Source organism: Rhipicephalus microplus, chromosome 10, assembly GCF_043290135.1.
Source record: "Rhipicephalus microplus isolate Deutch F79 chromosome 10, USDA_Rmic, whole genome shotgun sequence".
Lineage (NCBI taxonomy): Eukaryota > Metazoa > Arthropoda > Arachnida > Ixodida > Ixodidae > Rhipicephalus > Rhipicephalus microplus.
Genome location: NC_134709.1, coordinates 17,209,705 through 17,223,261, shown reverse-complemented (window position 1 = coordinate 17,223,261; position 13,557 = coordinate 17,209,705). Strand labels below are relative to the sequence as shown.

Here is a 13,557-nt window from a genome sequence, read left to right as displayed (position 1 = left end):
GAAGGACCCTGAAATGGTTTTAATAATTGTGTACAATACTGCTGAGCCTAAGCATGGGCCTCTTGGATCAGTAAAGGTTTCTGGTTTGTCCGAACACTTTTCACCATTAGCGTGTTCCTGGAACACCAGGTGGAATCTGTGCATGTGTTCTACAAAACATAGACCTGTTTTCACTACAAGCAATCTACTCGTTGGATATGTCTTATGTTCTCAGCTTTATCTCGTCTATTGTACTCATGTCGGCGTGTTGCGACCATGCTGGTTGAACCTATTTACCGTAGCCGTAAACGTGTGGGGCCAGATAGTGGTGACATATAGCAGGGCCAAGATGAACCAGGCCAGCACAATTTCGTTATTGCAAAAATATGGTGCATTCTACTACTGTTTTGGCCTAAACTCTTTTCAGTTTCACAATTATTAATGACTTGCCTTATTAATATTTCTTTGCTCAAAAATACTCAACAAAAACAAACATGTCTGTAACGTTAGTTGCATGAAGCGTCACAAAGTGTTCGAGATCACTGTCCAGTAACCCAAGTATTCCATACAAACCTTTGCAGATACTGGAATACTGTACCTGCTAGAAACTTCTATTAAGATTTTGCCACAGCAGTGATTGAGTCTTATCTCAATTAAATACATTTTAAATGCTGTTATCAACATCAATAATTTGTTTATGAAAGTGCAAAAGTATATGTTTATGTAACCGTTTACCTATGGGAAGATAAAGCTCCACTAGAACATGTGTTCCAGTAGCAAATGCAATCGGCTAACACAGTAGCATTGAAAAGTATACTGACAAGATAAACATCTCTATGTATTAACAGGCCACTCTAAGTGCTGTGCATTAAGTTGGTAATTTATTACAAGGCTTCAAACATGTGCATTGGTATAGGTGGCAGTGGCACTGCCCCGCCGAGTTTTCAGCTGCCTGTCTTTTGGGACGTCACTTGCATATCCAATCTGATCGGCTTCTTGAGGCTTGTAATGGAGCGCAAAACAAGAGGGGCTGAATTTTCGGCAGTGCTTGGTGGAGCTGAGATCGGCCATACAAACACGGGTTGCCATACAAACACACGTTGCAACCTTTGCGGTTTACGATGGGGTCGCAGAGGATCGTAAAATGTCAAGCTTAGCAATGATTGGTCGATGAAGAAGTTGAGGAGAGAAAGACGACTAGGAAGTGGGGTAACCCTGAATCACTGTAGCTGCTTGACGCAGTGGGCTTTGCTTACGTAACGGTACAAATGACTTATGCTCATTGTACCTTAGCCCAGGCCCGTGGCCAGAAAGGGTGCCCTAGGAACCCCCCCCTAATTAGTATAGAAGGGGTGTTTTGCCAAGGACAAATAATAAAAATGGGTGTTTTTCAAGGCCATTCCCCCTATGGGCCTGCTCTAACCACTCGCTACATAGCATCACAGTACCGTTTCAGAGATACTTTAAGAATGCTACATTGGCATGATTGAAACAACTGTCTGTATGCTTGCCTTGGTATTGCCTGATTTTCATACCTACAATAAGAAAAACATAAAAACATTGATTCTTAGTGTGCAGAAATACCAATATTTTATGAGAACACATGATATTCATAATAAAACAAATAATGAAAGAAATACTGGAAATTATGAGAACACATGATATTCATAATAAAACAAATAATGAAATAAATACCGGAAATACCATGTATTCCAGACTGAATATCACAAACATAATATTCAGTTTGGCATACATGGTATTTTCAGCATTTCTTGAAGTTTATGACGATCATGCAGTAAAGGTTGCTCTGCAGTCTTTTTCCAAAATAATGTTTGGCTGTGTTGTACTTGCTAATTTTAGCTTACCTTGTGTCCTCCTCTACAAGGGTATTCGGAGCATAAGTTCAAGTTCACAATGTTGGGGGAAAGAACACAATTTTGTACCTGATAATATATATATTCATAAATTTAGAAAATATTAATAATTAGTGTATACTTTTTCATATGGTAATAATTCCAACCTGACTGAGTAGGTAACTTGTAATGAAGTCGTTTTGGTTGTTGTTGTTTTTTTCGCCATGGCTTCAGTAGTCTGTGAATTTTCGTGGTTGATTGTACACTTGCTCTTTTTGTGTGCGCTTGTTCGTACGAAACAAGATTGCGTTTTGCATGGTTTTAGGGAGAAACTCATCAGGCTTCAGCATGAGAACAAGATGCTGAAGCTGGAGCGGAGCTCGAGCGAAGGCCAGCAGGTGACCTTGCTCAAGACCATGCTCGAGGATGCGCAGTCACGCCAGAATGACCTGGAGACTGAAGTCAGGTGCGCACTTTGCAGTGATCTCTGTTTTTGCTTTTTTTCGGCGATGCCATTTACCGGATTAAAGTTGTTGCAGTTTAAATGTGCTTATGTGTGCACAGATTTTATGCACTGAGATTTCATTGTCAAGTTGTGGGAACCGCTGCGAACTGGCTTCTTGGTAAACGTTTAATGAGGCAAGAAAGGGCCCAGCTTGTAGCGATAACGAGGGTAAAACGAGACGTCTTAAAATGGAGACAATGTTGTAGACCAAGCGCAGCTCTTATGCACCTGTTTCTGCACTGAGCAGTGCCGCAGTTGCCGGTGCAGGGAACGAGGAGAGTGAACGCAGAGTGCAGCAGAAGATGAAAGATGGCAATTGCGAGGAAAGCAACGAGGTGGAGGGAATGGCAGTGGTGAGACGACACGTTCCAAGGAGGCCACTCTGTGACAGCCACAGTAGCCCGCTGCGTCGTGCGTCGGCTTTTGTGGCGCACGCCTGACGGACAGATTTCGGTGTCTTTCGATTAGTAGGGCAGTATCGTTACTCTGTGGAAGTGTCACTTTCTTGGTTTGAAGAAAATTTGAATAGGGGCTAGGGTTTGAAGAAGTAGTGAGGCCCTAATGAGAAGCGGTAAAATAAGTTTTAAACTTTGTTGTACTTAGCTCGTATAAGGCCTCTTAATGTGCTTTTAACTGTAAGGCAAAGTCTAGAAAATATATTAATAGAAGTGCAGGTACCTATAGTGTGTACGTTTTAAGCTTAAAGTGTGGCTTTGCAGCAGTGCGAATTTTTTTGAAAAGGTGGTTTTTCGGTATAGCAGCTCAATACTGCAGTGAAAGCAGCTGTTCAGGAGGTTACATACGATCAAATATATTATTCGTTCATTCTGAATAATTTGAGTCGTATTATTCAAAATATAGCATTCGAATTCGTGTTGAAGTGAATCCGAATGCTGTAATCTCATTTGAATATTTTAAGTGCCTCAATATTCGCCCATTTTTATAGTGTAATCAGACTCTGCGAGTGAACTCTTTTTGCCATTTGTTGATGGCCGCTGGGCGTGCCGTGCAGACTGCTCAGCCAGCGCAATTTGGAGCTGGAGAGCCAGCTGGAGGATAGCCGGGAGGCGGCGTCAGCACACGAGGGGGCCGAGGCACGACAGCAGCTAGCCCTTGCGCAGAGACGCTGCAAGGAGCTTGAGGGCCAGCTGCGCGAGCGTGAGGCCAGTCTTGAGGCCATGGCGACACGCCTAGCCGAGTCCTGTGAGTATGTCCCCCTTCCACAGCTGTCAGATGTCCTGTGCAGGCTTATTGAAGCTGGGAATTTTATAAAAATATAAGCTGGGGGGGGGGGGGGGGTGAAGAGATGATAGAAAACACATTTTGTTTTTGTGACTTTTATTTCTGCAACAGTTGCTTTTTTTTTTCCAACCGTGGTAAGTCAACTTTTCGCAATGGTTTCACCCAGTTGTTTTTTAAATTTTTGCTGGTTTTTGGAAATGTTCGACATAAGAGTGAAGTGTTCATCAGGGCTCGGGTTCCGAATAGAAGAAGCACATAGGATCCCTGGAGTGATCAACTTATCAGTTTTAAGGACAAGAACGTTTCTTTCCACAGGCGAGAACCAGTCCGAGTTGACGGAGCAGCTTGAGAAGAAAGCGGAAGAGACGAGGCTCATGGAGGAGCGATACCAAAAGTACCTCGAAAAGGCCAAGAATGTACGTAGTGAACTCATGACTATCATGTATTATCATTATGATAGTTGTGGAGTTGTATGTGCAATGTGACATATTCAACACTACCCATACGGCGAAGACAAATACACTGTGCTGAGTTCATCGCTGTCATTATGTACGTTGCTGTGCTGAAGTTAATGTGTTGTAGAGGTGCAAATACATGCACTCCTGTTTACCAACACGATAATGCTAACACAGTTGTGTTGCGGGCATTTTGTAGTTGGCACATGAGAGAAAAATTCCGATCGGTACTATGAATAGAAGCAGGTCAAAGCATGCTTGGGTTGATGCCGTGCTTCTCCGGGTAGCTCTTGTGAACAAATTGAAGTAACTGAGATGAAAATAAAACATCGGTTAGGATGCAAATCTCACCCAGGCCTTCTTGTTGAGAGGTGAGTACACTAACGAAACAGCCACGACAGCTCGGTAACTGGAGCCGAGTGAGGAGGGAGTTAGCGGACGAGCGTGTTCCGCAGCGCTTCGTGACCTTCAGGCTTACCCTTGCATCATGTTACTTCAAGCGGGCTTCACGAGCAGCAGCGGAGACTGCGTGTGCATGCATTTCGATCAGATGGCGTCGCCCTCCTATGATTTTGTTGTAAGGAGCCCGTTTCGCAAAAAACACCATTGCGTGGCACTTTCGTTGGTGTAGTTTAAGAAGCCTCCAGTATTTTTTTCATATCAATCTCAGGGGGTATGTGCATTACTCTGGCTTTTGATGTGTTTGCTTATAATGCATATAATGGACCAAAAAACTATTATAATTACACCACAATAAAAAATAAGTTCTTGTTTTCATTTTTATTTCATAGTTCACTTAGTCATAGCTGTCAAGGCCATATATGTGCTTCAGTTCGACTTGTGAAGTGTTTTGAGAGCGCACTGTGTTACTTTAGCATCTCTAATTTCCTGTTCAACAATTTCTTATTACTTCAAACCTCCCTGCCCCGCTGTGGTGGTCTAGTGGCTAAGGTGCTCGGCTGCTGACTTGCCGGTCGCGGGATCGAATCCCGGCTTGGGTGGCTGCATTTCAAATGGAGGCAGAAATGCTGTAGGCACGTGTGCTCAGATTTGGGTGCATGTTAAAGAACCCCAGGTGGTCAAAATTTCCGGAGCCCTTCACTACGGCGTCTCATATGGTGGTTTTGGGACGTTAAACCCCACATATCAACTTAAAACCTCCCATCTTCCTCTGAACTTGTCTTGTCTGGACTTTAAGGGTCATTGCGGCTCGACTGAGCTATTAAGCAACGTGGATTTTGCGTTTGTTCACAGGTGATTCGCACGCTGGACACGCGGTCACCGTCAAGTGCTGAGGTGGTCACCTTGCGTAACCAGCTTCAGGACAAGGCCAAGCACATCAGCCAGTTGCAGCAGGAGCTGGAGATGTTCAAGGCCCAGTGGGAAAAGGAGGAACGCCTGATCAGCACTGCCTTCTACAACTTTGTGAGTCACTGGCACTTTAAGCGCTGCCCACGTTTGTGCCAAGTGTTAGGTAATTGGAGTGCCGTGTAACATGCGGACGTGCACCCTTGAAGTTTGGTATTGTGGGGTCTCAAAATGGCGAGCGAGCGCCACGCCACGCTCTTGGAGTGAACGGACACAATAGACGCGGTCGGTACAAACCAAACAACAACACGTATTTGTTTAACTAATCTAGAACGACGATATCATCTGCCAAATCGATACATCAACCGTTATCAACACGCTAGGACATCCTTACACAATATTACGATACATTACATGACAAACACAATAACATGACAAACACACAATAACATCACAAACACAATAACACACCCGAGGCGGCGTCGCCAACGCTTGACTTACCACGAGCGCCCCCCACGCGCAGCCCGCGGTGCCACGCACCAAGGACCCCCGCTAGAGACAACCGTTCGCGGCAACCGCCACGCGCAAATGAGACTTGCTCAACCCTTGCCCGTCACCAAGGCTTGCCTTCCGCCAGGGATCACCGCCGGCGCTACATTATGATGATGATGATAGGGGTGATCAACGCGGACACGCCATCTACCTACTGCCCGGTGGTTGTAACCCGAAATGCGGCTTATGGGCGAGACACGTGCGCCATGCGGCGCAAACAACTTTACAGAGGGGTGTCAGCACCCCTACAGTATTTAAAATACAGTAGTCTTTCGTTAAACAAACCTCAATATACCAAATGCAAGAATGAAACGAATTTTGTCAGAAGCACACGCTCCATTTAAACAGCAGTTCCGTATTGTTTAGTACATCTATATGGTTTTACATTTTGTAAGCCTCTGATAGGCATACTACGTTTTGCTGATGTATCTGCTGCATTTTCCTTTGTTTGTATTTATAGTCAGTGTTGTACATAATGAAGGTCAGGCACAACTGTCATGTCAAGCACAACTTCATTACAACCTACTACTTTAGCTGTATTATTTTCCAGCATTTAAGTTAGCTGTCGATTGCACTTGGATCAATATTTTTCACTTCAGTACAATCAGTGTTCAGAATCCAACGAGTTCTGAACATCTCAGTGAATGAGAGAAGTTTTTTTCTACAATTCCTTCTTGATGTTGATTGTGCCCTGCAGTTTGTTCATTAAAGGGTCATTACGTAGTCTATATGCATTAATGTGTATGGAGATATTTTCCTGTCATGAATAACAATCTTGTCTTGTTTTTGTATTTTTGATCTAATCATCAGCTGGAAAGTAATATCTTCCTTTATATATCGTTGGCTTACTAGGGTCATCGGGAAAGTCCTCTAAATCCAAAACCATGGAGCGTAAGTTGCAAACTGCTAAAGTGGCAGCAGTGATTTATAACAGATAAGCTTGCTGGCAAATCTGTGAATGAAGCCTTGGTATTGAACGCAATTACATCGTGAAAACAGATTCTGGATTTTATTCTCCTTATTTTCTTTAGTAATGATTTAAAATGGGATCAGGAAAACGCGGTAAGCATTATTAGAAGCTGCCATTTCTATGTTAAAGCGTTATTATGAACTGCCATTTTCATTTGTAGTATTACAGCTAGCAGGAAATTATATTTCTTTTCTTCTGTAAGGATAGTGTTTTCTATTCATGCACTGTGCCTTAGTGTCAGAAAGGTAGGTGTTTTTGTCGAAGTTGGGATTAGGTGCATAAGTGGTAACCAGTATAGTCAAATCTACTATCTGACTACAGCAATTTCGAGCATTGAAATAATGCAAGTTTTGGCTCATAGAAATCTCTAAAACTTAATCAGAATCACTGGCTGGAACTCAAATTAGTCAAAAAGTTGGGGCTGGCATCTGCAGCATTAGATTCAACTAAGGAGCTGTCGGTTCTCATTCCGCCTGAGTAATTTTAGCATAGCGACATCATGCTATAATTGTAAATATTATAGAATAGCGGTCATTAAAGTTATTTCAATCAATCAATAGCAGCACTCAATTGTTCTCGTCTTAATGATCATTGCACATGTCATTGTTTTTGCCAGAGCTGGCGACAATCGCACAATTACATGCCGATGCGCTATCGCATGGTCTGGAGCGTAAGTATTTGCAAGAAGTGCCTTAATGGCTCTTCACAATGTGTTGGATTACAATGTTTAGCGACCGTGAGCCGTATCGCCAGGGGTTTGACAGAAAGCTTGTACACCTTGTCAGCGAAGGATCCCTCGATGGGCACTGCCATAAGCCCCCACTGGGCTGTTATTAACGTGCGTAATCCCCCGAAAAGGCTGGGCCAAAGCTGTGACGTCGGCTTTTGTGCTCGAGCAACTGCCCAGAAAGAAGGGAATCCCCCTCTTCGGTAAAAAGGTCTATATTGCCTCGTGAAGTCATAGTACTGTAGCAACAAAAGACATAATTGATCTTTCAGTGCCCATACAGGAATGTGACATATATAGGACAAAGGGAATTCGTTATTTCTTGGTCATTCTCAAGATTTGTAATTGCTCTGTTAAGATATAATATCATGGGGAATTTCGCAATATTTTTATGGTGCTTCTAGTGGAGAGACATCTTTCAAGAGTTCGTGGCTGTAAGTTGTTTGGGAGTTGGAGATACTATATACCGAAGAATTTTTTGGGACATGTCAGATGCACTTAATGACTGCTGGTCGCATACTGCAGTTATCAAAAAGATATTTTCAAAACAGTGTTTGTTCTTAAGATGGCTCATTCATAATTGCCTCCCAGTTGCATTACAGTTAAAGCTCATTAATTCGAATTTCACAAGACTGAGAGAAATGTCCAAAATAATCAAATGCAAAATTATACAAAGTATCACTGAAGCAATTAGCAAGTGGCTATTACATCAACGCATTTTCATTTTCTTGATGAATGTATTAATCCAGGATATACAAGCTCCAATTTTACCGCAGCTCAAGACACCTGTAGCCGTTACCGAAACGTGCTCCGAACCTAACCCTTCTTATGCACTGCCAGCATTAACACCATCACGCACATGCGACAACAATAAATTTTTTACCGTAAAAGTGGCCGGCAACTGATCGTTTGTCTATCACAATATACAGGCCGTAGCTGGAGCTCTCCATCTACAGCCACTTTCATTATGTTTGAGTTATTGTGCTCGCATTGGCCTAAGTCAGAACGGTGTAACTGGAGGATGTCATCGCTGTAAACAAAACCTTGGTTGCTGATGACATGATCATTTGTGTAATTATTGCTTCTTTTTTTTCAATATTTCATGACTGGCTCTTGGTATTGCAGGGAGCAAAGTCGCAGCAGAGGTCGGCTGAGGAGCGCATCGTCCAGTTGACCGGCGGCCAGTCTTTCCTGGCGAGGCAACGTCAGGCCACATCTAAGCGGCATAACGTGCCCGGTGTTCAGACGAGGTGAGCCTGTTTTCACCCCCGCCAAAAATGAGCCGGTTGAATTAGCCTTTTGTCTTTATGCTTGTGCCTGCATTGCATCCAGTTCTATGGCTCCTTAAAAGACCCCTATACAAGCTCTGAAAGTATGAAAAATGGCAACGTTGTTCTCTCCTAGTGTTTCCCATGTTTTTCGGCATAATTTGTGACAACAGCAGTCTGTTTATGTGATTACGGTATTACCAGAATAACTGAAACACCGTATTGGTAATTCACAAAGGTAGTCAAGGTAGTCAAGGTTTGGGCTATAGAGTCTGTGGTTTCCTGCAGCTTAGTTGTGTAGCCAGAAATTCCAGATGTTTATATCTATTGCTTGCTTTCCTTTTCCATTTACCGAAAATGCTGTAGGCCCGTGTGCTCAGGTTTAGGTGCACGTTAAAGAACCCCTGGTGGTCGAAATTTCCGGAGCCCTCCACTACGGCGTCTGTTATTTTGGGACATTAAACCCTACATATCAAACGTCGTCAATCAATTTTTTCCATTTACTGTGCTGATTTGAACAAGTGAATAAAAAAACCTATAGTTCTGTCTTTCCAACTAACCAGTTCACCTTCTTCAATGTGAGCAGCAAGGTACGCATAGCTTAAATTGTTAAAATGAAAAATTGTCTGAATGTTTTAATTCGAATATGCAGCTGCAGTAACGAAGACTTGTTTATTGCTTTTTTTTGCATTTTTCTGCTTATTCCAGTGGCACATTTTATTAACGAGCTGTAATTGTTATGGAATTTTGCTTGGAACAAATGACTGGGAAGGAGCAATGATTGGCAGCATCGAAAGCCAACAAAAACGTTTTCTGTGTAATCAAAAATAGCCTCAATACTTCTAGACCCGACAAAAAAAAAAAAAAAAGAAAACAGCGTACTTGGATCAATAGTTTCATTTACTGAAAGCAAAATGTGCCAGGTTGCAGTACTCAAATACAAAACAAACTGGATTAGTGTCACTTGATTCGTTTAAGTGGCAATTTCATGTAAGGGGCTTTTGCTTGCCGAGGCTCTACTGTAAGTGTGCCTATTAACATGCAGTGTTTTTTTGCGTTTGCTTGAACATTGCATTGAAAGTGACTTGTTTTTCAAGTATTACCACTTGCATGTGTGCGGTCGGCATGCCATGCTAGTTTTGCATAAACTTGTGCTGGCGACATGCTTGTTATGTATTGGTGCCATGGCCCTGCATGACTGCTAGCGCATGACGACTTGCACTTTTGTTCCATAAACCATTATACTAATTTTTTTAACCCAGCATCGTTCATTCCTACCTCGTGCGTAAGATATGTGTGGCAAACTATCTGCTTCATTAAGTGTGCCCAATAAACACAAGAGCAGGTGCTCTTGTTCATATGCCCTGTATGCTTGAGGTTGTTTACCAGTTCTGAACTAATATTTCATTCTTTGATTTTGATATATTATAAAGATATACAAAGCTATGAAAAAAATAGTTGTAGGGTGGCCTAAAGTAACCTTACTGGCATGCCGGCAATGTTGTGATAGAACAAGTAGGTCTGTTTTGTTAATTGCACCCCCTTTTGATGTACTACTCTTTAATGTCATACAACTTGTGTAGTTGCCGTATTTAAAAATAAAAAAAAAGATGTGCATGTTTTGTGCATTACAGTAGGCTTTCTGGCTGTCATATTTAGCTGCGCACATTTAATTTCAGCACCCCGACCACACCGCTTTTTTGTTTTTCTGTGCTTGCAGTGAATTCTTTGAGTAAGAATTCCATGATCCCGTGTGTCTCTTCGTCGTAACTGGAGAGACAAAGAGAAAAAAAAGCATGACGAGGGGTGTCCGGGCTTGACAGACCGCAGCGACCGCAAGTGCTTGGTTCCATCATGTGCCCTGTGCTCAGCATGAAGCCCTGGAGCTCGATCGCCACATACCTGCATCATCTTGTAGCTTTTAGTCTCCTACCATCTCTCTTTGTGTTCTGGCTACACCATTTTTCTTTTCTGTATCATCGTTGCTTCTCTGTACATGGTGTGCTTGCTTGTACCAACATTCCAATGTTTTTGCATAATGACCGGTGCCTCTAGTTAGTCACAACCAAATAGCACAGTGGCGGTTACACAGCTGTCTAAGTGTAATTTGGGTAGGTGCGTTACCTTACCACTCAGTTGTAACCTGCACTTGTTTTTAGAGCATGAAAGCAAACCTGAAGCAGGGGCTGTCTATATACCAAGTCCCAATTCATAATGTCGACTTTTTTTTGTGCTGTAGCCGTTGGAAAATTGTCATTTTTGGAAGCCTAGCCTTGGATAGAGGCAAGGAGCGGCTGCTGGTTTGTAGTGTTTCAATGGTAACAAATTTACTCATTCCCTAGCGGGAGCAAATCGTCACATTTGTACTTGTAGCCAGAATGTGGCGAGGCGCGAAAATTGAAGGTAGCAGTGTATGCAACAATCAAGGGTGCTGCATATTTCATTTTCTGGCCACAAAGAACGAGCGTATGTTTCAAGTTCGTAAATGTGGTATGTGAGCTCACTCAGTTCAAGGCATAGCAGAGGTGGCTTTTAAGTGTTGGCAGCTTTCGAAAGATGTCTTGTGAGTGCAGACCCCCGGTAGATAGCTGCAACATGGTTTTATGGATGAAGCTCATTCTTAACACTTTGTTTATCACTGTGGTACGACTTGTTTGGGAATGTTTTACTGTTTTAGAAGTCTTGCTAACCTTGTTTACATTAGACATATGCCAGCAGTGTGCCTGTTCTCACCTATGCGTCCTGCACACTACACCAAGCTTGTTTCTGGCAGCATTTTTGGAAGTGGTTGATATGTATTATAGTAGTAGTATATGTTTGCTTCTTTAGAATGTATGCCCACACTAATGCACCAACAGTTGTTGTATGTCGATTTGAAAGGACGCTAATGAGCGGTAATTATGTTCATCTACAAATCGTAACATTAAATCACTGCTAATGTGCGAACCACATCGTTTTGTAAAGGTGGCCTATGCCATCTTGTGCTTATATTGGTATTATGACCACTGTGGCCACCTGTATGAAATTTGCAGAGCATGTAAATATTATATTTATAAAGAGAGAAGCTTTTCCATGTGAACCATGCACCGTAACAGAGCCGTGTTAAGAGCATCACAGGTTGTAAGCATTTTTGTGCGAGCTGCACCTAATCTTTTTCTGCTCTAATCTTTTTCTGCTGGAAGTACACGCTTCTATGGTGAATGCCCATAACATGTTCCAACCTGTCCGCCCACTAAAGGCTTTAAAGGGCCCCCAGACAAACCCCGAACATTTTTTTTACTACTTAGAGTAAATAGTGGATTGTGTTAGGAATAGAGGCAGAGACAGCGTTACGAAACTAGAAGAAAGCGTTAACATGACGCTTGTAGTTGCCGCACTATCTAAGCGGCATTTAAACAAGTACCTACCCGGTGAGGCGAGCCAGGCAGAGCTGAACAATGAAAAGCAAGAACGAGTCGCAGCCATGTTGTCATTAATCAAACTTCTCGTAGTCTGTCATTGTGGTATCACTTTTAAAAAAATTCTTTTGGCTTCGCGTTTGTTGTGGACATTTACCCAGACTATATATCGAATTCTTGACTTTAATGGTGGTTCGAGGGCCCTTCAAAGTATTTTTTATTAGAGAAAAACTGCTCACTTGCAATTGATATCACTCTTCAATGCTAGAATCTCCTGCATTCTCTACGAAGTAGTTCAGGTGCTGTTTTGTAGCTGTGTGGTGATGGATTGTTCAGCATTAGGCAAACAAGGCAAGCCTCATCTTGCAACCAACATTTTGGCAAAAATGTTCTCTCGTTCTCACCTTGTTTGCGCACTTCCAAGTTTTCACATCGTTGCGACTACTTTGCTAGCTCGTACAAATCTTTACGACATCTATGGCAAAGTAACCATCTTTTGCGAGGCTTAGCTGTTTGAATGCAATTGATTCTTGCTATGCTAGCTCGCCAATTGCATTCGGTGCTGCAGTGGCTGTGAGCCCTACCCGAACAGAGAACCAAAATTACGGCGTCTGCATTTTCTGCCAGTAATCATTGTTTGCATGGCGGTGCTGGTTGAATGGGAAAAGTATTAGTGGTGGCCATTAGGTGAACACCCTGCTTTCATAAGAATATGTAGCCGTTCAGATGGCATGTTTTTCCTATACACATTTGTGTGGGCACTTTCTGCACTGTGTAAAGCTTGCAAGACAGCATATGGCATCCATGTCGAGCTGGTACTTTTATCCGCTACCACAGAAGTAATCTCTTAGGTTATCCAAGGAGCTGTTAAGGGTATCATTAGTCTATGCTAAAAACTGCACGCTTTTACGTGCACAATATTTTGGCATTTTGGGAAACGTTTACGATATTTCAGCAAGCACTGCCATTGTTTTTGTACTTTGATATGCAGTGTTTCATCTACCAAAGTGCAATTAAATTAATGACATGTCAAGGCAGTTTAAAGATTTTTATTCATGTTGAGCTTCAGTTTACCTGTAATTTATGATTCACAAGGTCCTTTTATTGCTTTGCATCTGGTTTTATACTCTAGGAAATAACCTAGGCTTTGCCGGAGGTGAAAAAGTGTTTTTTCATATATGTACATATTAAGTATTTATGTCGTGTTCGAACTTTTAGCTTCATTTGGTAGGGTGATTTGCCCAGTTATTGTGTGATATTTATAGAAAAATAAAGCTGTCAAAAACCTACTGGTGTGGTA

At 42.4% G+C, this 13,557-nt stretch overlaps 1 protein-coding gene across 2 annotated transcripts in view; it reads left to right on the top strand.

Moving 5' to 3' along the window:
- The window catches only part of LOC119181330 (protein Hook homolog 3), a 34,968-nt gene that overhangs the window by 18,256 nt on the left and 3,155 nt on the right, over nt 1–13,557 (top strand). Inside the window, exons 17-22 of one of the 2 annotated variants that reach the window (XM_037432545.2) lie at nt 2,158–2,298; nt 3,350–3,540; nt 3,895–3,995; nt 5,289–5,459; nt 8,717–8,841; nt 10,580–13,546. In XM_037432545.2, the coding sequence (XP_037288442.1) occupies nt 2,158–2,298; nt 3,350–3,540; nt 3,895–3,995; nt 5,289–5,459; nt 8,717–8,841; nt 10,580–10,595 (745 nt within the window). In that variant the 3' untranslated portion in view covers nt 10,596–13,546. Of the gene's footprint in view, nt 1–2,157; nt 2,299–3,349; nt 3,541–3,894; nt 3,996–5,288; nt 5,460–8,716; nt 8,842–10,579; nt 13,547–13,557 lie in introns of those variants that run through there. The other variant, XM_037432544.2, reaches the window with a different exon arrangement.